Here is a 25,665-nt window from a genome sequence, read left to right on the forward strand (position 1 = left end):
GGTTCATTTATTTTTTACTCAGCCTTAGAAAATCCCAAAATCAACCAAAAATATTGGATTTTCTTTATTGAAAGTCAAACCTGCAAATTCAATCTATTTTCAACCTGAACCAATTTCGATTTTGGTCAGTTTTCACTCGCACCCCTCCAATACTTTATTAGCTGTTCCCGCAGTTAAACAATAACTTGTATAACTAAAACTTAGAATCAAGTTTCAGCTTCCAGATACATGATCTGTCTATCTCGGAATTAATCGAACATAAACAAGGTTTCTTCAACATAGGCTTATTGTGTATAGGATCACTAATATGCATAAATAAAGATTTTTATGGGAACAAATTCCAATGAAAATCTTTTGTTACTCATATAAAAAATCTTTTGTTACTCATCTAAAAGCTAGAAGCTCTGAATACTTTTATACAAGATGTGACAACAAGAATGTGAATTATTTAATAAAAGATCACTGTAGAAGAGTCTGGTTTTCATTTTTTGAAGCCGAATAGCGACTTGATGGCATTGATGGCATTCTCATTGATAAACGATTCGTCAAACCTTTTCACAAGAGGCTCAAATTCCTCCAATGTTCTTAGGTTTGATAGATCAGGATCCGTCCGAACTCTCTGGCAAACATACGATTAATACTTTCACATCTTCCATATATATTGTCCATGGCAAGTAATATTTATCTGAATATCAAAACCTGAAGTGGCTGTTACCTTAAAGTCTTCGAATCCTGCTTCCAAGGCGTCTTCCAGTGCCGATAGCCCAGCTTTTAACTGTTCGAAAATTATATAGGGGCACTAATCAGTTGTCCCCATTTTGTGTGATTTTGTCCGGGAAGATGGAAACGGTAAACAAACCAAATGGGTTTATACAAAGTATGATAGAATACGGCCCTGTTTGGGATTGCGTGCTTTTAAATAATAAGCATACTTTGGTTCTTATAATTTAATCACGCCAATCTAACATTCATTTACTAAACACTATAACTGTTTTTTCCTAATTTAAAATTGAAATTTTGTCAAATACTATTTATTTATTTCACTGCTATTTTTCTAAATGAGCGACTGCGAACAATTATTTTATAAGCGACAACAATCTTAATTTAAGCCAAATTTCATATTGAACATGAGATTGCAATTCTAGTTTTTGTTGCAACAAATTCTACATTAAAGCAAAAGCATTACCTGATTTAGTTGGGAATAACAGCATGCAACATTGTAACTGGCAACCGAAGCTTCGTCTGGAGTTGGTTTTGATCCCAACACTGATTCGAATTTCTCCAATGCTTCCTCATATTTAGCATTCCTTGAGGGTAAAAAACAGAAAGAAAGGCAGGGTTGGGCCATTGACGAGTCTGCACTTCAAAAGTAAAAATTACGGGGAGAGGACAAGTTGGATATGCAGCACATACTTATAGAGACGCAGTCCTTGGCGTAGGTCATTTTCTCTGCGTGCTTTCTGCTCCTTCAACCTCAAGGCGTTTTGCAACTGTAACAATTAGACCTATAATATGTTAACAATATAGCAGACTTTTTAAGTGCTGAATCAATCTTTTGCAGACCCTATTTTTCAGATAAGTCCCTAGTGACATCCTGCTAGTTGGGAAGTATTGCCAGTACTTACTCGCCAAGCATGGAAAAAACTCCCAGAAATGAGAAAAGAGAACGGAGATGTTACTTGCTTCAATAGGATATTTTTAGCTATTAGAAAACATTCACTTACTTGAATTTCTCTCACTTTATTACTGACTACACCCGAGTTTCTTTCTGCTCTGATTATCTCCTTTTCCGTCAACTCACCGAAACTATCTGTTTTTCCTGAAAAAACAATCACAAACCATTTACAAAGGTCATATTTATAGAAGATGTCAAGAGTATTATGTTTATTAGCAAACTCAGATATATACAAGTCATCAGCCAATTTAAGATGAGAAATCTGGTCATCGTTCATTTTGATTTGCTATTCGTTATTCATGTATTGAGTGTGATTGATAACTAACCATATTTCTTCTGCATTTTCATGAGTAACGGACCAATTCTTTGCCGAATTGTGTACATTGTCCTTCCGTATTCAGCAGCAGGCCATATTTCTGTCCCAAATACTGCACTGCATTGGTGTAACTATTTTGTTTATCATATCCCAACCATGGAAGTGAAGCTACAAATGTTCTGCTAGGATTTTTCTTCGCACATTTTCATACTAGGCTAAGTCATGTTTATTTGAGATACGTAGAAATCATGAAAACTAGATCTTTCCCTTTTCTTTTCTCCTTTTAACTTTCTTTGGAAACAAAAATACACCACGCAACAACAAGAAGACAGAAGTTATGAGCACACAGCTAAATAATTCACCCTCCACTTTAGCAGTTAATTCAATTAAATCCCTAACCTATGGAATAAACACATGGCAGGTTTAAGAAGCCTGTATCTTTTCTTTTTCTTTTTCTTTTCTCCATTTTACTTCAATTTTGATGAATACACAAATCAACAAGAAGGCAAATTTGGAAGTGTCATTCAACTTGGTCTTTGGTGTCAAAGTCATGAATTACTATTGTAATCTATCAGCTTAAGTCTTTCTGGTTTGTAATAATTTCATCGTCATAAGCAATGAAAATCGTGCAAAATAAGCTTTTAGTTTCACAAGTAATTTTGCACATAGAAACCATAACCCACAGGTTTAATATAATCGAGATGGTGATCATGTTATCTTGGTGTCTCATCCAAGCACCATAAACCTAATTTTAGAGTAGTAAAGAAAGATTCAAGGACGGTAATTAATGCAAATGTCATACATTGACCCTGCGTACACCATTATAAGTGAGGGAGTAAGCCGTGTGAAATGCTATAATTTTCATTTCATTTCAGAATTCAAATTGGTAAGCGTGGGAAAAAGATAGTTGATGATGAAAGTGAGCAGAGGTTGAAATGAAAAGAAAAGAGAGGAGTAGGTAAAGAATAACCTGGTAGCAATAACTTTATCCCCAACGGTGAACAATCCAGTCTTATCGGCAAAACCACCAGGTGCAATGGCGTCGATATAAGTTCCACCATCTCGGCCCTTGGCGAATTTCAAACCGTAAGGTTGCTGCAGCTCCACTTCATACTCTTCATAAGGTTGAGGTTGGTCAGCATCATCTGAATCACCGAGTCCAGTGTCGCTTTTGGATTCTGTATCGGATGCTCTGAGGATGAAAGGTGAGGGTTTAAGGGAAAAGGAGGTGGAGAAAGAGACATGAAAGGGGAAGAGTTTTGGATGGGATTGGGAGTACAGAGTGAAGGAAGAAGAGGAATTGTTAGGAGGGCGAATTTTGGGAAGTGGGTGGGAAGAACAAGAAGAATACAGATAATGGGAAGCTAAAGACATTGTGGAAAATCAAAATTCTTCAGCTCACAGTGGCCGGTGCTCAGAGCTCAGAGGGGAGTTGGAGGTAAATGCATTTCCTTCTGTTCTCTGCTTTTGGAAGGAAGGAAGGAACAGGTAGGCGTTGCCTCTTGGGATTTCTTTGGTCCTAAACAACAGAATCGGATTGCACCCACATTTGTGGCTCTCATCATTTGCCACCGCAGTCCCACACTGCTTAATCAACCCAATACGCTTCCACCACGTCTCCCTCCCTCCCTCCTTTTATTCTCATTTTTCATTATTCTATTGCCTTCCCACTCTCTCCCATTTTCAAATGTGTTGTTCCAAATGAAAATATTTATAATTAATAATAAAATATCATAATTTATCTATAATAAATCGTGATAGATTACTATTTAGATCTATCACAGATAGACATTGGAATTTTTTCATTACTTGTAAATATTTTGATTCGTTTTTTTATATTTGAAAATCACCTCTTTTTTTTTCAATTAAGTATAAAGGAAAGGGAGTACGAAATTTGGTGTAGTCTAGACTATATAGAAAGCATGAAATTAAGTACATTCTAAGTTATACTTAATCATTGCTCATTCAAAACCGTCAAAATAAAACCTTCTCGCTCTAGTGCAAGTATTGATGATCAAATTGAAAACCTTCAAAAACGATGTTTGTTTTGGTTCAAAAACTAATAATAAAAGAATGATTCAAACATGTTTATGCTCATACCAAGCAAGATACAACCTAACATGTAATTAAAATTTTAACTCAAGTCGACACATGGTGGTCTAGATTTAACACTAATTTGACTTTAATTCTATGAAGTATATTTAGGAAGTTAAGTTATTAAAACTACGTGTCTATGACTAACGTGAATTTAGATGATTATAACACAACTATAAAGTTTTTGCCCTAAAGCCTATGGTCAAACGTAGAGTCTTATTTTTAAGTCTTTTCTTAAATTACTGTTATGAAAAATAAATTTTATTTAATCTTTTCAATACTAGACTTAATTTTTAGATACTAAGGTAATTGAACTCAATAAAAGTGATATAGGCTATTGTGCAAAGTTACCTTACATGATTAGCTTTTTCTCTTTCTTTAGGACACTCACATACTTGATTCTTAGAGAATGATTTAACTCATGATGAAGAAATAGAAGACGAAGTTGTAGTTAATATGAACTATAAAATTAAAGAAAAATAATTTATTGATAAATGAATTAAAAATATTGTAGTGTAAAATAAATAAACTAAAAAATTAAGAAGAAGTGAAAGTAAGTGATAACAGAATTACATAATTGAATGTAAGAAGAAAAGGTGCAAAAATGAATATGGAAGAGATGGAATGAAGGAGAAATATATGTTCTAGACTTTTCCTCAAATCTAATTCCAAATGGATTGGATTGAACCAAAGTGCACCAACCTCCTCTCGCTCAATATGTATATATAGTGCATAAATGAAAATTAGTGAGTTGGGCATGTTTGCTCCAAGAATGGATGCTTCAACTGGCTGCTTTCAACTCTTTTATAGGCTTCCAAAGGTTGATGTTTCTTCTATAAATATGAGGCGTCACTTTTAAAATGCCTACAATCTACGAGTAAGTATTTATAAAATTAAAAAAAAAAATTAATAATAATAATAATAATAATCGATGAAATGTGCAATCTACTTTGTAAAATTCCTACACGAAACCATTAATTCTTTCCGTAAAGATTTATTTTACACCTTATTAAGTTTAAATCAACTCTTTTTTCTTTCTTTTTTTTTTTTTTAGTTGAACGAAGTTCAAATTAAATAAGTACCCGTAAACATTATTACTTCGTAATTTCTAAACAAGAAACCTAGATTTTAGAGTTAAATAACCCTCGTAAATGATCGTTATCATCCATCTCCTTCCTCCTCTCTCCTCCTCTTCCCTTCTTCCACAGGGTGTTTGTTGCATTTATCATCTAGCACTTGCCACCTCGATTGATTTGTCCCATTCATGAGTTACGTTCCAAAATGCATGGGCTCCAAATCTAGAACGAACCAATTTGTGGTACATTTTCAAGTCTAAATCATTCATTCACAAATATATTGTAACGAGTTTTTGTTCCCTGAAGACAATGACATGACCACATTTAGTGATAACAAGTGAATCATTAAAAAAACCATAAATAACGTTTATTTGTAAGATTAGTAGGGACAACAACGACTGGTGAGTGGCAATGACAAGCAACAACAAAAAAAATTGATATGCATGATGGGAAGAGAGGAAGAGGACTCCAATCAACAAAAGTGACACGTCAAAACAACGGTAAAACAAGAGATCATAGAATATTCAATACAATTATCTAAATTTTAGATAGTAAAAGAGCATTTAAGATGTTGAATTGGTTATCATAGTCAATATGTCCGATAGCAAGGAAATTATGTTTTTGAAGAATAATTAAAACTATTTCCATGCCCATTTAAATATTTTAGATAACACCAATATATACTTTTATGGAAGATTTTCAAAAAATAAAATAAAATAAAATAAGAAAAACTATTTATATAAAATAACAAAATTGTGATCTTTGATAAAAATAGATAGAAATCTATCTATATCTATCAGTATTTTTTTTTACTATTTCTATAAATAATTTGATATTTTTTTTTATCCGTAAAAAATTTACTTCTATAATATATCATTGAATAAAATCCAGAGACAAAAATAAATAATAAATAAATGTAAGGGAACAGTTCTTTTTTTTTTTTAATTTACTTTTTAAAATAAGATATCAATAGAACTATTTTCTTCCCTAAACTGTAGAGCCACGAATATTTCTACATACATTTAATATAAAAACAAGTGCCATGTGGCAGAAAATGAACGAGGGAGGCATGGAAAATTTTTATACGTCCGCAGTATAGGAAAACTCCCCCCGCTCTTTTAATCTGCTTTCTTCAAGTTCAAGCAATTATCTGCCACCTGGCTGAACAGCTCCTGAACTTGTATTAATTCTTTCTCTGCAACAGACAGTTTCAGTAAGATTGTTAATTGGTGTAGCTGTGCAGAATATCAGTATATTCAATAGAATTAAGTGAACATGAGAAATTTAGAACTTAAATTATTAAATAAAATTATTTGAACCACTGTAATTCGCAAGACAAACAATCAGTCAACTTATAAAATGAAACCATACAGCAGTAACAATCTAAAATAGAAATTTTTCTTGTTTTGGGGGGGTATGCTTTGAAAGTCATGGTGGACCCATAATTTGCATCTAGGGGTGTTGAAAATATAAAGATCAACAAGAAGACGAGATAACACCTGCTGCTTGTAGCTGCTTTTGAAGTTCTTGACCTACAGCATCGTTCTCAGCCTGGAATGGATAACAAGTTTCCAACATATTGAGAAGTAGACGACACCAGAATTCTTGGTCTTATATCAAGATCGGAATATGAGAAGATCCATACCTGCAGTTCTGCAATCCTTTTCAACTGCTCTTCTTCACCTCCATCAGAGAGAGGCAATGCTGCAACCAATGCATCAAACTGAGCCAGAAAATAATAACAATAAATTTTTTTGAAAAGGTTCACATGTTCAATTGGATTGCATTATGAAGCAAGGTCCCAACCCCTTCTTTTTGTTTAAAATGCTAATAAATTTTGTTTTCGGATGTAAAACTAGAGTTTTACTGAGAAAATATGAAAGAAAAGAATACAGACATACAAAAAGGTTAAGTCCACAAAAAGGGAAGCTAACTTTTTTTTTTTTAACGGAACAAACTTTTCATTGATATAATGAGAAGAGACTATTGCTCAAGATACAAAGTCCAAAATGCAACGATACAAAATGAACACATAGATCTAGAGATCTAGGGATCAATAGGTGCACTAAACATCTCAATTAGGTTAACACCCCATAACACCTCCATCGTATCCGTTTACAAGATGGAACTATTAAAGCAATAGACGTGATAAACTAGCTTGATTACAGTAAACAAGCAACAGACAAGCACTCCAGATAAGACAAGTACTCTAACGGAGAGAACCAAAATGCTCGCAAGCGGGCCAATCCAAACTGGACTGACCAATCTATAGCCACATTGTGGAAGAGTTTTGGTTTCGCTCAAACTAGATTTCTGAAATCAAGACTATGACCGCATTTGACCCAAGTATAACTATAAGAAGTGTGCTTCAATCAAGTGAAATGTGACTAAGCGAGTAATTCCAAAAAACTAACATCAGAGTCCAAAGAGAAGTACATAATCTCCAAGATCCCAAGATTCTGTTATTTCTCCCTATGAAGATCCTATTATTTCTCTCGGCCCACAAACTCAAAATAGCACACAATCCAACCTACTACAAAAACAATCTTTTCTCAACGAAACATAACCAAAAAATAATAATAATAATAATAATAATAAAATAAATGGATGGAGGAGAAACTCCAAAGTCAACTCCCTACAACTCCACATAAAGCTAATAAATAATATATCAATCAAGAGGTGAGCGTAAAAAATATAGAAAATGAGAGAAGGTCCAGAACAAATCTGACTCCGATAGAATCACATATAGATTCTAGAAGACATTAAAGGGGTGTTTGTTTCAAGAATTGGGATTGAATGGGTTAGACATCCTAAGCACAACCCTTGTTTGGGACAAGGATCTAGGAAGCCTAGTTTCCTATACCCTTTTTCCATGGGTTTGAATAGTGCTCATGGGTTGCACATTTTTTTCTTTGTTCCAACTTAATCTAGGAAGTTTGTTGGACAATTTCCAAACACTGCCTTTGGTGACTGCCATTGACCAACTCCAACCACCTCCGGCTACCAACTACAACAACCCACAACGAATATTTTTTTTTCTAAGTCATTCCAAAGAGGCCCTTAGTTTAATTACAATAATATTTTTAAAAATATACTTCCTCTTCTAATTATTTTTCTTTTATTTATTTTAAATTATTATTATTAGATTATCTTTTTTTAATTATCTCTCTTCTCTTCTTAATGTTTCCTTCATTTTAGGAGATTTCATTTATTTTCTATTTTTCCGAGTTGAAAATTGATCATCTATCTATTGAGATCTCAAGTATATGTTGAATATATTGGTAATTGTATAATTAGGTATATTTATGGATAGTTTTCAAATATTGGAAAATGAACCAAAATATTTACAAATAATATATATATATATTCGAGATAGAATGTGATATTTTCCTATTGTTTGTAAATATTTTCAGTAGTTTTGTCGTTTAAAATAATTTCATTATATTTAAGACTATATATATGTATAAAAAAAAAACCTTAATTTAATGTAACATTTTCATTTTTTTTCCGTTGGTTAATCTAATTAGCTCGAAGATTTAGAATTATTTTTTAAACGTAAAGACTAAAATGTTGGAAACAACTTAGCGCCAAATAAAAAATAAAACTCAAACTTTACGACTTTTTTTAATTCCTTAAACATAATTTGATAATATATATATATATATATACATATAATTTTTCAATAATTGAATTTAAGACTAAAATACTAGTTTATTTCAAGTTGAAGTCAGCATGCTATGATTAAAAAATCTATCATTTCCAAATTAGTTGAGGTGACGAAAGTCTATGAAGTCTTATCTCAAAACTTAGAAAATCAAAATACCAAATTATTTTTTAAAAAATAAATTAAATAAAATTATAAATTTAGTAACATCTCTATTTCAAAATTAAAAATAAATAAATAAATAAATATTCTTCAAACTTTTTAGTTTATTTTAAACAAAACTATTATTAAAATAATTAAGATGACAAGTTTGAACTAATCCAAAATCTAACCATTGATTAAATACAAGAAAATATATCATAAACTCAAGATTTATAAATCTACACTTCTTTCCTAGGCTTCCTAAGCCAGCACTCCAAACAGAGTTTTCTTAAACCCAGGCTACCTAAACCTCTTGAGCCTAACCACATGCTTAAGATTCCAAAGCTGTGCACCAAACACCTCCTAAAAATCCACAAAAATTGGAAAACTTTTCACGTTTCTATTGCCTACTACAATCACACTGAGATCCCCAAATGTAATGTGGACAGACCAGCTAATTTTATAAATTCTATATATTTCTTAAGAAAACTATTCAAAAGAACAAACCTTAATTCAATGCTACATTCAACTCCGATGCTGGAAACCTATGAAAATCAAAATTCTCTCAGCAAAATGATTGCTCAAATACAGGGCTTGAAAGGCGGGTTCCAAAATATCAACACACATAAGAGCTCTTCAAATGGGGCTAAACATACGTAACACTATAACAGGCAGTTAAAAGCAAAGAATAACAACAAAAATTCACAGTACTTCATTCTATTGCGAAACTGAAACGGCATAGCTACCTAAGTAGTATCTGATGTTGGATGCCAAAAATAGACTGAAGTTTCCAATAACAAATTTGCTCCCTTTGATTGACTGTATCATATATCATAGCATTAGAATGTGTACGCATCACAAAGAAGTAGCAGGAAATCTGTTGCCTTGATATTTCACTCTCTTCCAGCCTCAATACAAGGGTGCTTCAAGTAGATGGTAGACTCTCGGTAACTTTTCCAGCAGACGGAATGCATATAAAATTAATCTAGGATACTGACATTTGAAAACAAAAATAGCATAGCAATATAGGTTTTCCCCAGAAGGGAAAAGCAAATACTTTTCTTGACGTTTCAACCCATGAAGAAGGAGAAACTTATGAAGGAACGGAAACTGACAATGAATTGGAGAATAGTTCTATCTTAGGAACCCTTTTTTGATAGAAGAAAGTTTATCAAAAGAACAGCTTCTTTCAATCAATGCTAATGAAGAAATTAGGAGGAGGCAAAAGTGTAAATCAAATTGGCTTCTCAATGGAGATGGAAAATACTTCCTTCTTCCACAAACATGCGGCTGCTAAGAGAAGGAAGAATTGTATCACTGAGATCCTCACTGAACAAAATGTTAGTTTGCTTCTGGACAGCGACATTGGGGCAGAATTCCTAACTTTCTACAATAACCTACTCACCAAGAAACTTGGTGTTAGGGATTTACCCCATCTGATAGATTGGGATCCCATTTCCATGATTAAAGAATTGAACTTTAGAACGGAAGGCCACATTTGTAGAACCTATAAAATAGATCATGTTCAAGTAAAATCGTCGATTAAAGAATTGAACTTGAAGCCCCATTTACAGAAGCTGAGATTTGGTTGGCAAGTAAGGCTTTGGGGACGAACAAAACACAGGGGCCGGATGGATTCACTTCGGAATTCTTTAAAAAGTCATGTAACATCCTAAAGCCTGACCTTATTAGAATGTTCCAAGATCTTTTTCAAAAAGGAATCATTGTTCTAATGTGAATGTAGCATATATTTGCCTTATCCCCAACAAGATTGATGCCATAAAAGTGGGTAATTTTGGGCCTATGTCTTACTATTTGACTTTACAAGACTATTGCTCGGGTCTTATCAAATAGGCTTAAAAAAGTCCTCCCTTCAACCATTTTGGGTTAACAATCAGCCTTTGTGGAAGGCCGAAAAATCCTGGATACTTCGCTTATCGCTAATTAAATCATTGAAGATTAGCATACAAAGAAAATTAAAGGGGCTGCCATAAAACCTGTCAGTCAGAAAGCGTTTGACAAAGTTGACTGTGATTTTCTTTATGAACTTTTGAAAGTTAAAGGCTTTAGCACCAAATGGAGACTATGGATTCGAGGCTGCATTTCCTCCACCAATTTCTCCATTATAATAAATGGCAAACCTAGAGGGAAAATCAAAGCTACAAGAGGTCTTAGACAAGGTGATCCTTTACCTCCTTTCCTCTTTATTATTACCATAGATTGCCTTAGTAGAATCCTCTCACTTGCAGCTAGAAGTGGATTCATTTGTGGTTATACGGTGCCAAGGATGTACATCAACATAAAGCACCTCCTTTTTGCTGACGATACATTACTTTCTCTTCCGGCAATGGGAGGAAGATTGATAACCTTATCAATTTGGTTAGTCTGTTTGAAGATGCCTCCAGTCTCAATATAAATAGGCATATATCAGAGCTCTTGGACATCAATCGTGAAGAGAACTGGATTGAGAATATTGCATTGATGTACGATTGAAAAGTGGGTAACTGACCTACGATTTACTTGGGTCTTCCTCTTTCTGGTAAGCCTTCATCATTAGCTTTCTAGCAGCCAGTTTTGGAAAAGATTGATGACCATCTTCACTCATGGCAAGATGATCATCTTTCCAAAGGTGGTAGATTGACCCTCATGAACGCCACATTATCCAATTTACCTATCTACTTTTTAGCATTATACCATGTGCCTTCTAAAGTTGCAGCAGGTATTGACAAAAGTTTCAGAAATTTTTTATGGTCTGGATACAGGGACAGTAAGTTGTCCCACCTTATGAAATGGGATAAACTCAAAAGACCATTGAATGTGGGGGGCTGGGGATCACTGATATTAAATTAGATTAAGGCCCTCCTTGCTAAATGGATTTGGTGATTTCACCTTGAAAAGGAGGTCCTTTGGAGAATATTGATCAAAGCTAAAAATGGTTCCCATCACTTTGGTTTAAAAGCTTCAGAAAATCGTCACATATCTGGTAAAAGTCCATGGATTTTCATTCTGAAACAGAGAGACCTTGTTCATGGCAATATACAATGTGTCATTGGTAATGGTTCTTCTACATCATTTTGGCATTATTTATGAATTGGTAAATACACCCTTAAACAGAAATTTCCCAAGCTTTTTATCTCCTGGCTGGCACAAAAGAAGCATCAGTATCTGAGGTTTGGAATTCTGGTCTTAGCACTTGATCCTTAAACTTCAGAAGAAATTTCAAAGATGATGAGATTTTGGAGTGGGCTGCGTTCACTCATGATTTATCTAATATTGATCTAAATGACAGAAAAGACATTTGGAGTTAGAAGCTGGATACTAAGGGTTTTACAACAAAATCTTTATACACCCTCCTCTCAACTTTTGGACACTCTACTACCAATGTTTTGTACAAAAAGATTTAGAGTTGCCCTTGTCCAAAAAAGAGTTAAGTGACAAACTCTTGTTTTAATACCATGGACAGATTGCAGAAACGCTCTCCATGGCTCTATTTATCTCCTTCTTCTTGTTGCCTCTGCCAAACCAACATGAAAACTGTCCAACACTTACTTTTTCGAGTGTCCCTTTACAGATGGCATGTGGTCGGAAATTTTTACAGCTTTCAATTGGTCTGTTGCTTTTCCTCATGGCACCGAGAATTGGCTCCAGTTATTGTTTATCGATCTACCATACAAAGACGCTAAAGAGCGTTTATAGTTATGTATTATTAGTGCAATTCTGTGGAAAATTTGGGATGAAAGAAATGCAAGAATCTTCCAAGAAACAAGCAAGACTACAGAAGACATCATTGATTCAGCCATCTTTAATGCATTTTTTTATTTTTTTGGTGTAAAGATATATCAGCTTTTAGTAGCTATAGTTTTTCTTTCCTCACGTCAAATTGGAAACATCTTTTATATTCCCTATAAAATGGGCCCTAATTTTATCTTTAGATATTTGGATATTTCATTTAATCAATAAAATTGTTTCTAATAAAAAAGAGAAAGAAAAAGGGGAAAAAACCGTGAAGAAGTTTTACATGCATCACACATTCATATTTTCCAACTAAAAGTATTAAGAATCGAGCAAATACTTCAATCCCACAGAATAAATAATTCACACCTGCTTAGCAGCTTTCACCAAAGCGGCACTCATAAGCTTGGGCTGTTCTGCGATATTTGCACTGTCCTCTGTAGGTTCTTGAGACGGTGGTTCGGGGTAATTAGGGGATAAACGAACTGGAGGAGCGTCTCTTTGTAATGTCCCAAATGTGTTGAAAGCTAAAGCAGCAATTGAGTTAACTTGTTCCTGCAGTTGGGAAATTATGTCCATCTTCAACTTTATCCTTAAGAAGAATTGTCCAGAAGATGATTCAGCAAACAATACGCATATCACCCCAATTAAATCAGCAAACCAACTCCAATCCGCTGTTAATCTCCAAGGACTGTTATCGCGGGTTCGTGGTCGTCGCACTGCTGCCGTAGACAAGGGAGGGACTTGGGCGCCTGAACGCGAGGGAGAGGAAACAGACGAGCTAGGGTTCCTTTTGTCCTCCTTTTCCTTTTACATTTCCAATTTTTAATCAACATCTCATAAATATTTTTTGGATTTCTTCCTTAAAAAAAAAAAAACCTAAAGAATATGTACATATTATATTAAATCTCCCTATTTTCACTTAATATCATGATCATCTTGGCCTTCATTTTGTTGACCTTGATCTAACCATTGCTCTTCCAAAGTAATTACGTGGTAGAGTGTGGCACACATATATCGTTCGAAAGAGTCATCATCACTACTTGAACTACTACTTATTGCCTTTTCACGTATAATACATTCACATTGATACCTTACTATCGTGCAACACCAACAACGTATGGATCTAGATTACCTTGAGCATCATCGAGATGTGATGGCTTGATCCACATATAAAGTAGATCATTTTCTTCATCACATCAATTCAATTTTGAAGTGAAATGATGTGAAAACTCAATTTAAAAAAACTTTGAATACAGTTTTTGTGGTTTTTTTTTAATCCAAATTCTTTGAAAATAAAAGTTTTTTATTGAAAATTGAGAAAAATTGGAAAATGGAAAAATATCACATTGGAAAAGCTTGATAATATTGGGAAAAAATGACATTTAGGGACCGTTTGGATTGAGGTTTTCTCAATGTCCAGGAATTAAGGATGTCTGGGAATAAAATTACTGGGAATCAATGATGACTATGTGTTGGTTGTGCATGGAAAACAATGTCTGGGAATAGTATGTGGGAATTAAAAAAAAATGAGATTGTCTCTATCAAGCATTTGTTGAAATGCCTTGAATCTATTTGTTGGCACTTCGAACAACCAAGTACGGGGGTCTCGCTGGTGGGGGTTCGAGGGCAACGCTCCCAAAACCTATTCAGAATTTGTAGTGAACCACGTATATCTGTGTGTCGATCTTCTCTATCTCTGCGTTCTTTTTTTTTTGTGTGTGTGTATTCTTTATTTATCGATTTCGTAACAATACGATCGTTTAAATTATCTACACGATCATTTACAAAATACTATACGGTTGCTTAAATTATCTACACGCTCGTTGAGTAACAAAACGCCATACGATCACCTACCCAATGCTATATGATCGTCTACCAAATGCTATACGATCGCTTACCAAATGCTACACGATCGCTGAGTAACAAAATATTATACAATCGCCTACCAAATGCTACACAATCGTTGAGCTCGGCTACACGATCGCTTAGCTCTGCTACATGATCGCTGAGCAACAAAATGTTATACGATCGCCTACCCAATGCTATACGATTGCCTACCCAACGCTATACGATCACTTACCAAATGATATACGATCACTGAGTAACAAAATGTTATACGATCGCCTACCCAATGCTATACGATTGTCTACGAAATGCTATATGATCGCTTACCAAATGCTACACGATCACTGAGTAACAAAATGCTATACGATCGCCTACCAAATGCTACACAATCACTTACCAAATGCTACACGATCACTTATCAAATGCTACACAATCGCTGAGTAACAAAATGGTATATGATTTCACGGCTGGAAGGAAGGAAAATTGTGGTAGGAAGCAAAAGAAGAAATGAAAACCCACACTTCTCAATAGGTATGCAATTCTTTTTGTGTGGGTAAAAGACACCTAGGAATTGTCTTTTCCAAGGTAAATAAACAAATCCCAACAACCAAACATGAGCTTTGTAAACCTATTCCCATTCCCACCCTCTTTTTCTTCCAACCAAACGACCCCTTATAGATATCCATATGACATGATGAAATATCCATGACAACTTGGCAAAATATCCACGAAATATCGGTAAAATATCTATGATTTCCTTGATCTGCAAACAAAATTTTCATGAAAAGAAATAATTGCCAATATATCGTCAAATTTCGAAAAAACAATCTTACTCATTAATATCTCTATCTAATAGTTATTTTACGATTGACGATATATCGCAATTTTTTCATTATTGACTAAATCTAATAGATGCAATTGATAATAGTGGAATCTGGTTAATCAAATGAATGGTTGTCTGATGAATTAAAGTTAGTATAAGTTTAGTTTTTAAAATTCTGACTACTAAATAATTAAACTTTCAATTTTGACTCTAATAAAATATATAAACTTTTGATTTAGTATCTAAAAATCTCATAAAATATTTAAATTGCTTAAAAAATAATTGTTGTATTAGAAAAAAAAAGAGATTATTTTGTAGCCAATAATTACATTATTTTTTTAAAAAAAAAAATCTAGTACCACGTATTAGACAAATAAATCGAGATGTCAATGAATTAGTATATATTTTTTAAATTTCAAGAACTACATATGAAACAAATTTAAAAGTTAATGGACCAAAATTTTAACCTTATACAAAGTTGTGTCTTCTAACACGAAATTTTGGATCTATACGTAATTAGTTATGCTCAATTTTGTGCTATTATATAATATGAATATTTTATCGATGCAAGGAAAAATTATATTATTATGAACTTGTGTCCCTATTTAAAATCCTTATACGCCACTGACAACACGGGTTGTAGGCTAGAAACCATATAAGAAGAACAACACGGCTTACGTAGCACACAACTCCGGGTAGGAAGGATTAACAACTAGCCTTACCTCCATAGTATTTGGCACATGCCAAGTGACAAAAATAAGGAAGCAATGAAAGCAGGGTAAAAAAGAGGTTGCCAAAGTCATGGAGCGACGGGCACACATCACACCTTTATTAAAACTTCATACACTGATAATGTTACGAATATTATAACATCTCTCCAGTACTAGATTAATCTGACAACTGATTCACTAACGCATCATGCACCTCATTACTCAACTCTATGTATATTTGGATATAGTAGAAATCCACGCCTACATGGGGGAAAGGGAATGAAATTCTTTACTGTGGTTTGCGGCAAGTACGAGATTCTTCACATCACTTCACTTTGGCTGCTTTTGACAGCAACAAGTTTAATAGACGTACCCCCGAAAGTTCAGACTTCAGCATCACTGACCTGAGTCGAGTCAAATTTTTCAATATCCTCACAAAGGTCCTGAGGCACCCCAAAAGTTCAGGGTCATGCACGGACTTCTTGCTTCTCTCGAGCATGACTTGAATCAATTTCTTTGATGTCCTTTACAAAGGTCCTAAGGCACCCGTTAATAATACGGGGTGCTGCTCCATCACAGAATCGTTTTGCAAGATCAACGGCCTTCATCATTAACCAAGAATAATATATTTATTTTTTCAACAGAAAGAGAATTGATGTTACACATATATCAACGGATATAAGAGAAATTAATTTCGACCTTCAAGTAAAACAGCTCAAGACACATTTACCTCATTAATGACGATCTGATGCCTTGTTCCAATGACCGTTATTTCAGACATGGCCAGGTGGAGAATACAAAGCTCTAGAATCCGTCTTGCTGGCTTGTCCTGAAATATATACGAATGCATGACATATTTAATCTCCGTAACCATTACAAATCTTAAACATTCTTAAAAGTCCGCAACTTAATTCAAGAAGTTCAAGTCCAAGAGCATGATCTTTGCTTTGGATTCGGGCAACTGCAATGTCTGAATAATGAGTAACATAAAGGCCGGAATGATTAACCTAATAGATTAACAAAACGTGTCAATCCAAACAATAGCTTAATAGGTAAAACATCAATTACCATTTCAAAGGTTAAATGGTTTAATCTCTCTCTTTTTTTTTTTTGTTGATAGAATTGGAGTAAGAAGATTCAAACCAAGACCTCGTAATTTCTAGCATACTTGTATGCCAATTAAGCTATGTTTGGTTTCGCTACTATTCCAAAATGGTTTAATCTCCTTGTTGGATTCAAACAAACAACAAAAATTAATTGATAAAAGATAACATTATTCAAATTTAGGTTCACAACTTTTAAGAGCGTATGAATTAAACAGATGTGAAGAAACTATAAGCTTCTACAACTTTGGTTATTAAAAAGTTATATTTTTCTGTAGAGAAAAAATATGATAGAATGACAATACATTTGTATAGTGCTTAACCTAGTTGCATATCTAGATGACTATTGACGAAAGTCATGTTCTCAAGGATAGAGGTTTTGTTTTAACCCCCGTAAAAATTTCATTAGTTTAATATTTTCTGGGTTCAAACTTGGACGACCAAACAATTATGTTGTCAAGAACCTGTAAGATATAAAATTTTGGAATGGGATCCAACAAATTTTGAGACCAACTGTATGCCGAGTCCAAGGACATTTACCACTAAGCTCAAACCTACGATAATTAAAGCTCAGAGTTTCCAACACACGTGAGAGATTCAACAGTACCCACGGTTACAATATTGCACATATGTTTGTGGTTCCATCCTTGCCACCATCATATAAAGCTTTTCAAATTTCTATAAGTCTTGTAAAAAGCACACATATGCTATGATCATGAGGCAAAGATCAGTTCAAGAGGAATATTATAACCACACGATAAATGGTTCAACATATATTCCCAACTAGAAGAGAAGAGAAAATCAGAAAATAAATGAGCAGAAAGAAAGAAGCTTTTTACACGACCTTCCAAGTTGGAGGAATGACTTTTTCAATTTTAAGCACACGACTGTCCCATCCGTCCACAACTGCAACCAAAAGTTTTCGCGTAAACCTGAAAACCATGAAGACAATGGCTGACCTTAATTCATCCTTCAAGTGAAAAAACATTGATAAAATACATGAAATTCATACCATATTTTCATCTTATCATCCTCTGCCAAAGGCAGGGGAATATAAGCCACGCTTACCGTAAGATCAGTTTGCTGTAGACCATCTTTGGTGGGGCTGCGAGGATTTCTGCCTCTGAGATACAGTCATGCAGAAACCAGAACTTTAATACTAGCAGCAATAAATTAGGACTTTGAAGCTAGACAATACTGCATTTACAACTATAATAAAAACATGGGAACCTAATATGATACTGATATTTAATCAGTGTGGGTAACTCGGACGTTCATACCATGCTTGATGTCAATGTATTAGTTCTTTCATTCTTTGTTAAGTTTTTAAGTATATCATTTGTTATGGTTTACAGAACCTTTATATTTCCTTGCTTTTCTTTTTCCTTTTTATTACTTTTAAGAGTTTGTATCATTTGAGCATTAGTCTCTCTTTACATCTTTTCAATGAAAATTTTGTCACTTTTAGGGCCCAATTCTGTTTTTAATAATAAAGTAAAGCAAATTAAGAAGAAGAAATAATATATATACGAAGTTCACATAATTGTTTACCAATTATAGAATCCTTTTCATCCTTACGCAAAAGCTCATCTGCTTCTTCAACTGTTTCCACGGTAACTGGCGGGCCTCCAAAGCTCATATGATTATATTCCATCAATGATGTCTTGTCAAATTCATATCCCAATTCTGAATTGTACAAACAAATAAAGCAAGCAGTTGGTTAATATGTGACATCTATTTCCCCAACACGATCTTTTTTTATATATATTTTTTTTTGGGGGGGGGAACCCCCCCACACACACCAAATAGTATATGAGGTAACAGAAAACCATGTATCACGTCTCAACCATAGATTACCTCGTCGGGTATTCAACCGTTTCTCAAAGAGCCGAAAAGGATCAGAACCTTCTAAACAAGCTGCATAAACAATTGACCTGTGATTGAATAATCTAGTAGAATTAGAATTGATTACAAGTCTAGAAATTAAACAAATTCTTAGAGCATATTCTTGGTGAGGAGGCCAACTTTTTGAAGAGGTAAAATGGTAGAGAGGAGATATTCATATGTTAGAGAGAAAAAAAAAGTGAAAAGGAAATAGTGGATCTTACAAAGCGAGCTCTCTAGCAGCTCTGGGGCTACAGAATTTGCCGCTCTTGTCGACCTTCGGTATTGTTTCAACAGAAGAAACCGAAATAGAACTCCTGTCTTCAGCCACACAATTTTCAGGAAAAGAAGTAGAAGCCCGAAGCGAGGCTTGAGGGCAGAGGTGTGTCATGGAATCTTTTACGTGGGGAACAATTGAACTAGCACGAAACGGGAACCGACATATTCCAGAAATGTGGAGGGAGAAATGAAAATTAGGCCTGAAGCACAGAGACGAAGAGCAAAAATGAAAATTAGGCATGCTAAGTTAAGTCATGTTTTCTGGAGAGATGTAGAAATCATGGAGCCTATATCTTTTCTTTTTCTTTTCTCCTTTTTACTTTCTTTAAGAAAAATTAGGCAAAACAAAATTAAGACAATTTTCTTGCTTCAAAGTTCACCCTTGCCTCTTGCAGTTGCGGCGTTTAATATCCTACAGTCTAAGTGTGTCAAGAATATAAATTACTCATTAAATTTACTATAACCTATGAGGGAGCGATGAGTGAAGTTGTTATAATGTAAGGATCTGATAAATCATAGAATTGATGATAATGAGTCATAGGATCTACAATGCATTCAATAATTCCGTTGGCCAAACAACTCCATCCTACCCAACTCCTCTCCACAATCACCCCCTAAGCTCTTAAGCTTGTTGAGTTCAAAAGTAATTCCATGCTCGAAAGTGAGTGAGTATCAGGAAGCATAAGCTTTTAGTTTAGTAGTGTTTTTCAACATTGTAACATAGGTTGCATTACATAAAACCTAAGTATAAGATGGTGGTCGTGTTATCTCGATGTCTCATCCAGTGCCATTTGGTATAATCTAATTTTAGACTACTAAGGAAAGATCCAAAAACGATCTTTAAAGTACATGTTACGCACTGACTCAGCACCTAAGAAACGTTGACACTTTAGTTTGACTAGCGTGTTCATGTCGGACACTTCAACACGTCTACACTTGTTGGACATGTATCGGACACTAGTTAGTGCAAAAAATATATTATACATGCATAGAACACTTGTTATTCAAGTTATGTTTTAAGCATATAAATGCATTAACTCATTAACTTTGAATTTTCTTTTGGTATATATATATATATATTAAAACAAATGTTTTAATAAATGTATCCTTGCCGTATCGTGCCTTAGATTTTTAAAATATGGCGTGTCACCGTGTCCGTGTCTAATATCCATATCTGTGCTTCTTAGCCACACATCCACCGTCCTGGAAAGCCATAAAGATAATGCAAGTATACAGAGGGAGTAACTAGTATGAAGTGAAGAAGCATGCCACATCCTATCGTTTCTATTTCACAATTGAAATTGCTAAGCTTGCAAAATAAACAGAGAGGTCAATTGTTGGTGAATTGATGTAGCCTAAATGACCCAAAGGAAAGAATTCTCCAAGAAACAAATTTCAAAACTTGTTATGAATCAAAGCCGTAAAGAATACATGAGGGAGGACTCCTATTTAAAGAGAGTGAAATCATAAAAGGAAACTAGAAAGGAATTAAAATTCAAATAAAAAACTAAAAATGATTTACATGAATTTACCCAAGGTTTACCATTAACTCCTTATTTCTCCTGACATGGTGATCATAGTGAGCAAGATTTAGGAAAGAGAGGAGTACGTAAAGAGTAGAGAGCAGAAGAAGGGGAAGGACATAGAAACGGCAAAGGAAAAGGGAAAAGAAACCTGGTAGTAATAACTTTATCCCCAACGGTGAACAGTCCAGTGTTATCGGCAGAAGCACCAGGTGCAAAATCCAAACCGGAAAGCTGCTCCAGCTCCACTTCATACTCTTCACAAGGTTGGTCAGCATCACCTAAATCTCCAAGTCCAACGTGGGTTTTGGATTTAAGGGAATGAAGGGTTGAAGAGGAGGTGGAGAAACTACGATGAGAGAGAGAGTGTGAGGGAAAGAGTTTGGAATGGGAACATTGAGTCAAGGAAGACAAATGGCTAGGAAGGCAGGATTTGGGGAGCGGATGAGAGTGGGAAGAATAGAGATAAGGGGAGATGGGTGGAGCTAAAGACATTGTGAAATGAAATACCCCAAATTCAGCCCACGCTACTCGGAGGGGATTTGGAGGCAAAGTTATTTCTCAGTGGGCTTCTGAACCAATACCCTTCCCACTTGTTTGGTCGGATGGATAATCCGAATTTTTGTTTTTGGGTTGTAATATACGTCTTTTTTTAAAAAAAAAAAATTGAAGATTATTTTGTCATCTTGCTGAAAGTACCAAAATTGAAAATAGAACATCCTCTCCATGTCCTCTCTCTCACTCTGCAAATAAAACTCGGAAAATTTGTACAGATGATCTATTTTTTGGGTTCAAAATGTCAAATGACCCATTTTTTAAAAAATAATGTCAGTTGATCATCTGCTAACATCATCGTCATACCAGATTATGTAAATGTCCTCATCTCTTTATCTTCTTACCCTTTTACTGAAAACCAAAACTAAACTAAAACTCTTCCATTGCCACGCGACAAATCAAACTTGATCGGTAAGTGAATTTAATCTGTATCGATCGTGTCTTAAACTAATCGATAATGAGGATAGGTGGGTTGTTCTGGGGTTTATAAATATTGTGAACCTATGGTTTCTTTTTTCTTTTGGTTTTCGATGTGTTCTGAGGTTGAAGACGAGTAGAAAGCGAGAATATGAGTGAGATAAGTGAGAGCGATATTAGAGAGAGCAACACCAGCGAGAGCGAGACTAGCGAGACAATGTCTAAAGAAAATCTCTCCTCGAAAGGGAGAGAGAGTAGGGATGGCAAGGGGGTCGGGGTGCATCCCCACCCCCGTCCCGTGGGGATTGTAATCCTCGTCCCCGTCTCAATCCCCGTTTTGGGGGAGTCGGGGAATCCCCATTCGGGGATTTTGGTCCCCACGAGAAAAATCTCCGCTTATTATCTTAAAAATTAACTAAATTTAATATTTATATTGAAATTGTAAATTTTATATAGGAAATTATTATTATTGCTACATATAGTTGTTTAAATTAAACATTACATGTTTTTTTTATTATAAATTAATAAAAATTGAATTTATTATATTATATTTTTAAAATTAAAAAAAAAAAACAGAAACATATTGTTTCAATATTATTATTATTATTATTATATACCCCCATCCCCAGTCAAACCAAGGATTTTCCGACCCGCGGGGAATTTGCCCATCTCCAAGAGAGAGTGAGACAGAGCGAGAGAGAGAAAGAGGGAGGGAGAGTGATGGATGTGCAGATCAAAAAAATATTAATTCAAAAAAGGTTTGTTAATTAAAATAAGAACTAGTGGTTAAAAATTTGTTTTAATAGTTATTTAAAGTTTGCATTAAATTTTGATTATGTAGAGGAGGATGTGCTTGCAATAACTTTTCTGTCTGAATTTGATTTGTATAGAATTGTTATTAATTATTATTAATTGCTTAGCTAAAGTATAGCTTAATAACAATTAATGACAATTAGCTTTCGAGAGCAAAGATCAATTGGCCACATCCATCCTATCTCTCTTTCTCTCTCTCGATCTTTCTCTCTTTCTCTCTCTCGCTCTCTCTCTCTCTTTCTCTCTCTCACTCTCTCTCCCTTTCTTTCTCTCGCTTTCTCTCCCTTTCGAAGAGAACGATTTTCTTTAGACATTGTCTCATTAGTCTAGCTCTCACGAGTGTCGCTCTCGCCGATTTCACTCACTTATCCAATCACATTCTCTCTTTCTACTTGTCTTCAACCTCAGAATAGATAGAAAACCAAAAAAAAAAACATAGGTTCACGATATTTCTAAACCCCATAACAACCCACCCTATCCCCATTACCGATCAGTTTAAGACACAATCGGCACTGATTGAATTCACTTACCGATCAAATTCGATTTGTCGGCGGCAGTGAAAAATTGTTAGTTTAGTTTTGGTTTTCAGGAAAAGGGTAAGAAGATAAAGAGGTAAGAGCATTTACGTAATCCGGTATAGTGATGATGTCAGCAGAGGGTCAATTGACATTATTTTAAAAAAAAATGGTCATTTGACATTTTGAGTGTGAAACCTGGATTTTATTTCCCTACTTGAGCAAGCAAGAAAGGAAATTAACTAAATATAAGCTAAACCCTATGTTAAAGAAAACTCTAGGTGTTTAAATAGATTTGTTTAGTAGCTTTGAGATAAGCCTTGACTAGTGAAGGTTTGGTTAAGGAAATTAACTAAATATAAGCTAAACCTTATGTTAAAGAAAACGCATGGTTTTGTTTGGTTTCAAACTTAACCAAAATTTCACTAGTCAAGACTAAGGTTATAGAGGTTATGAGAGGAAAAGAATGGAAGTCGAAGACAGCCATTGAGTTTGTTAAACGCATGTCGGCCGAAGCATTGGCAAGGAGCCTGCCCAAGGGTGCTTATGCGGGGGGTGTAAGATGCTACGTGAGCAGAAGTAGGGGCAAGAACAATGAGGGGTTGGGCATACGTGCTGATTAGTATGCGCAGGGCATTGAGCATTGCTGGCATGCGGAGCTACACGATAGGCGATGGCGCTACACGATTGGTGGAACCACTAGACGATGGTACTAAACGATGAGCTTGGACGCGTTAGACGATAAGTGTGGACGCCTAAGCGATGGGCGAAAGATGCAAGAACTACACGACGGGAGTTACACGATAGACGAAGCGCTAGATGATGGGGCATTGCACGACAAACGCAGGGCGTTAGATGATAACCTTACGCGATAGAAGGACGCGCTAGCCGGAAAACGTAATGCGTTGGGCAATAGGCGCAAACGCGATGCGATGAAGCTATGCATTAGATGATGAGTGACAGCGGGGGATTACTAGATGATGAGCTAGGCAATGAGCAAAAGAACTACACAATGAACTAGACGACGAGTCAAGCCATGGTGGATGCATGATGAAGTGCCTATGCATAACAAAGGCTTGCGATACATAATGCATGCACGGTCGGATGGCATTAGTCCTGAACAAGAGGCTAAGGACATTGGCAAGTAATAAGGGTATGCTAGCATTAGTCATGAAGTACGCGTTAACAAAGAGGCTAGGCAATGGTAAGACAAACTGTAAGGCGTTAAACTGAGACCTAGTTTAACCCAAGGATTAGTATGCGTTGGTAATACGCTATGCGCCAAGGATACCCGATGGCATATGGGCACATAGGACGGGTTTAGGGCAGGCGCTATGCGTGGAAAGATTTCAAGGGTAGAACGCATATGCCAGGAGTAAGCCGGGTGAAGAAAGGTCTACGTCCAAGAGAAGACTTGCGATATCTTAGGAGTTAGTACGACATAGATGGTGTGTTAATGAGAGACTATGGGCAGATAAGATTAAAGTCGTATGACCAAGAAAGCATGCGACTAAATTAGAGGGGGTGATGTGTTGATGAGGTAGAACGTGGAGGACAAGTCGGAAGAATCAACTTGTTTGGACATGTGGCGAGCTAGGGAAATCGGAGATCTTATACAAATGAAGTGAACGGTTGAGGATACATGCAAGGAGGGACTTGTATGTTGGCTAAGGGAAAAAGAGACACTTCAGTGTTATTGTAGAAAGGGGTTGCATTGGCAACAGGAGGAGAAGACGACTGGCCATGCAGCCAAGTAGGAGGTGATGGGTTGGGGGAGATTTTGGACGCCTATAAATAGGGGGCTTAAGGTAAGGAACTCTCACAACTCACTCGGGCTATTTGAGTGAAATCAGAGCAAGAATATTCGAAGAGGAGTGTGGTGAGGAATACCGAGCTGCTACTACGTGTGGGATGCTAAAGAGGAAGAAAACCTGTGTTGAAGGTGAAAGGGTCCAGTGGCTGGCATAGGCTATTGGCAACAGCCTTGTCACGCGTTCGAGCCAACTAAGTGTGCGCTCCGCAGGACGCATCACTAGCAGACGCATGCCGCATCGCCCACTCAGTCGGCTAGACGCACGCCCAGGTGCCCACGACTGTCTGTGCAAGAACGATCGCCAGAGCATCCCTCTGCCCATTTACACGCATCGACGCATCCCTCTGCCACCCAACACCTCCCAAAGTGCCGAAATAACCTCTAAAAAAACTATTTTGAAGTAGCTCAGCCTATCTGTGGGTTCTTTTAAGTGGGTAAGCTGGATATTATGATTTTTTTAAGATTATTTGTGAATGAAATGAGATTATTAAAGGAATAATGGATTAATTTGAAATTCTTGGAAAAATGAGGAATCCAAGGAGCTAGATAAGAAACAGCCTGAAGGGAATCTTACAGAAGAAACAGTGAGTGGTTATTTTATTATATGTGTGATTAATTTCTATGTATATATATGAATATATATATATATATATATATATATATATATATATATATATATGAATA

At 35.4% G+C, this 25,665-nt stretch overlaps 3 protein-coding genes across 4 annotated transcripts; all 3 read right to left on the minus strand.

Moving 5' to 3' along the window:
• Positions 1 to 338: 338 nt before the first annotated feature.
• ZKT (protein containing PDZ domain, a K-box domain, and a TPR region) lies at positions 339 to 3,653 on the minus strand. Its single transcript, XM_039047016.2, has 7 exons — positions 2,962 to 3,653; positions 2,002 to 2,108; positions 1,725 to 1,819; positions 1,414 to 1,490; positions 1,187 to 1,307; positions 716 to 775; positions 339 to 619 (listed from the first exon to the last, which is right to left on the minus strand). Exons 1-7 carry the CDS (start codon positions 3,363 to 3,365, stop codon positions 482 to 484), a joined length of 1,002 nt encoding a protein of 333 aa, XP_038902944.1. The 5' UTR covers positions 3,366 to 3,653; the 3' UTR covers positions 339 to 481.
• A 2,425-nt stretch (positions 3,654 to 6,078) lies between these two features.
• Positions 6,079 to 13,563, minus strand: LOC120089401 (mediator of RNA polymerase II transcription subunit 21-like). The gene is made up of 4 exons (XM_039046853.2): positions 13,068 to 13,563; positions 6,807 to 6,884; positions 6,661 to 6,712; positions 6,079 to 6,356 (listed from the first exon to the last, which is right to left on the minus strand). Exons 1-4 carry the CDS (start codon positions 13,275 to 13,277, stop codon positions 6,280 to 6,282), a joined length of 417 nt encoding a protein of 138 aa, XP_038902781.1. The 5' UTR covers positions 13,278 to 13,563; the 3' UTR covers positions 6,079 to 6,279.
• Positions 13,564 to 16,148: 2,585 nt separating this feature from the next.
• On the minus strand, positions 16,149 to 21,611 carry LOC120088495 (antitermination NusB domain-containing protein). Of its 2 annotated transcripts, XM_039045841.2 has the most exons (8): positions 21,020 to 21,611; positions 19,291 to 19,545; positions 19,040 to 19,116; positions 18,734 to 18,868; positions 18,251 to 18,305; positions 18,027 to 18,114; positions 16,810 to 16,908; positions 16,149 to 16,681 (listed from the first exon to the last, which is right to left on the minus strand). In XM_039045841.2, exons 1-8 carry the CDS (start codon positions 21,361 to 21,363, stop codon positions 16,547 to 16,549), a joined length of 1,188 nt encoding a protein of 395 aa, XP_038901769.2. In that variant the 5' UTR covers positions 21,364 to 21,611; the 3' UTR covers positions 16,149 to 16,546. The 2 variants fall into 2 exon arrangements, with proteins under 2 accessions (XP_038901769.2, XP_090161940.1); XM_090305814.1 differs by lacking the exons at positions 16,149 to 16,681; positions 16,810 to 16,908 and adding an exon at positions 16,915 to 17,086.
• Positions 21,612 to 25,665: the final 4,054 nt, after the last annotated feature.

This window comes from Benincasa hispida, chromosome 10 (assembly GCF_027475165.1).
Source record: "Benincasa hispida cultivar pf3 chromosome 10, pf3_genome.v1.1, whole genome shotgun sequence".
Lineage (NCBI taxonomy): Eukaryota > Viridiplantae > Streptophyta > Magnoliopsida > Cucurbitales > Cucurbitaceae > Benincasa > Benincasa hispida.

What these genes read in the sequence shown, in the direction of transcription:
- LOC120089401 (XM_039046853.2), bottom strand. Translation starts at nt 13,277, where the DNA reads ATGGACATAATTTCCCAACTGCAGGAACAAGTTAACTCAATTGCTGCT. An exon ending in TGGTGAAAGCTGCTAAGCAG is followed by an intron (nt 6,885 to 13,067) that starts GTGTGAATTATT and finishes TTTCTGGCTCAG; the next exon opens with TTTGATGCATTGGTTGCAGC. An exon ending in AAAGGATTGCAGAACTGCAG is followed by an intron (nt 6,713 to 6,806) that starts GTATGGATCTTC and finishes TATCCATTCCAG; the next exon opens with GCTGAGAACGATGCTGTAGG.
- ZKT (XM_039047016.2), bottom strand. Translation starts at nt 3,365, where the DNA reads ATGTCTTTAGCTTCCCATTATCTGTATTCTTCTTGTTCTTCCCACCCA. An exon ending in GATAAAGTTATTGCTACCAG is followed by an intron (nt 2,109 to 2,961) that starts GTTATTCTTTAC and finishes ACACCAATGCAG; the next exon opens with TGCAGTATTTGGGACAGAAA. An exon ending in GTTATTCCCAACTAAATCAG is followed by an intron (nt 776 to 1,186) that starts GTAATGCTTTTG and finishes ATTTTCGAACAG; the next exon opens with TTAAAAGCTGGGCTATCGGC.
- LOC120088495 (XM_039045841.2), bottom strand. Translation starts at nt 21,363, where the DNA reads ATGTCTTTAGCTCCACCCATCTCCCCTTATCTCTATTCTTCCCACTCT. An exon ending in TACAGCAAACTGATCTTACG is followed by an intron (nt 18,115 to 18,250) that starts GTAAGCGTGGCT and finishes CATGGTTTTCAG; the next exon opens with GTTTACGCGAAAACTTTTGG. An exon ending in ATCAGATCGTCATTAATGAG is followed by an intron (nt 16,682 to 16,809) that starts GTAAATGTGTCT and finishes TTAATGATGAAG; the next exon opens with GCCGTTGATCTTGCAAAACG.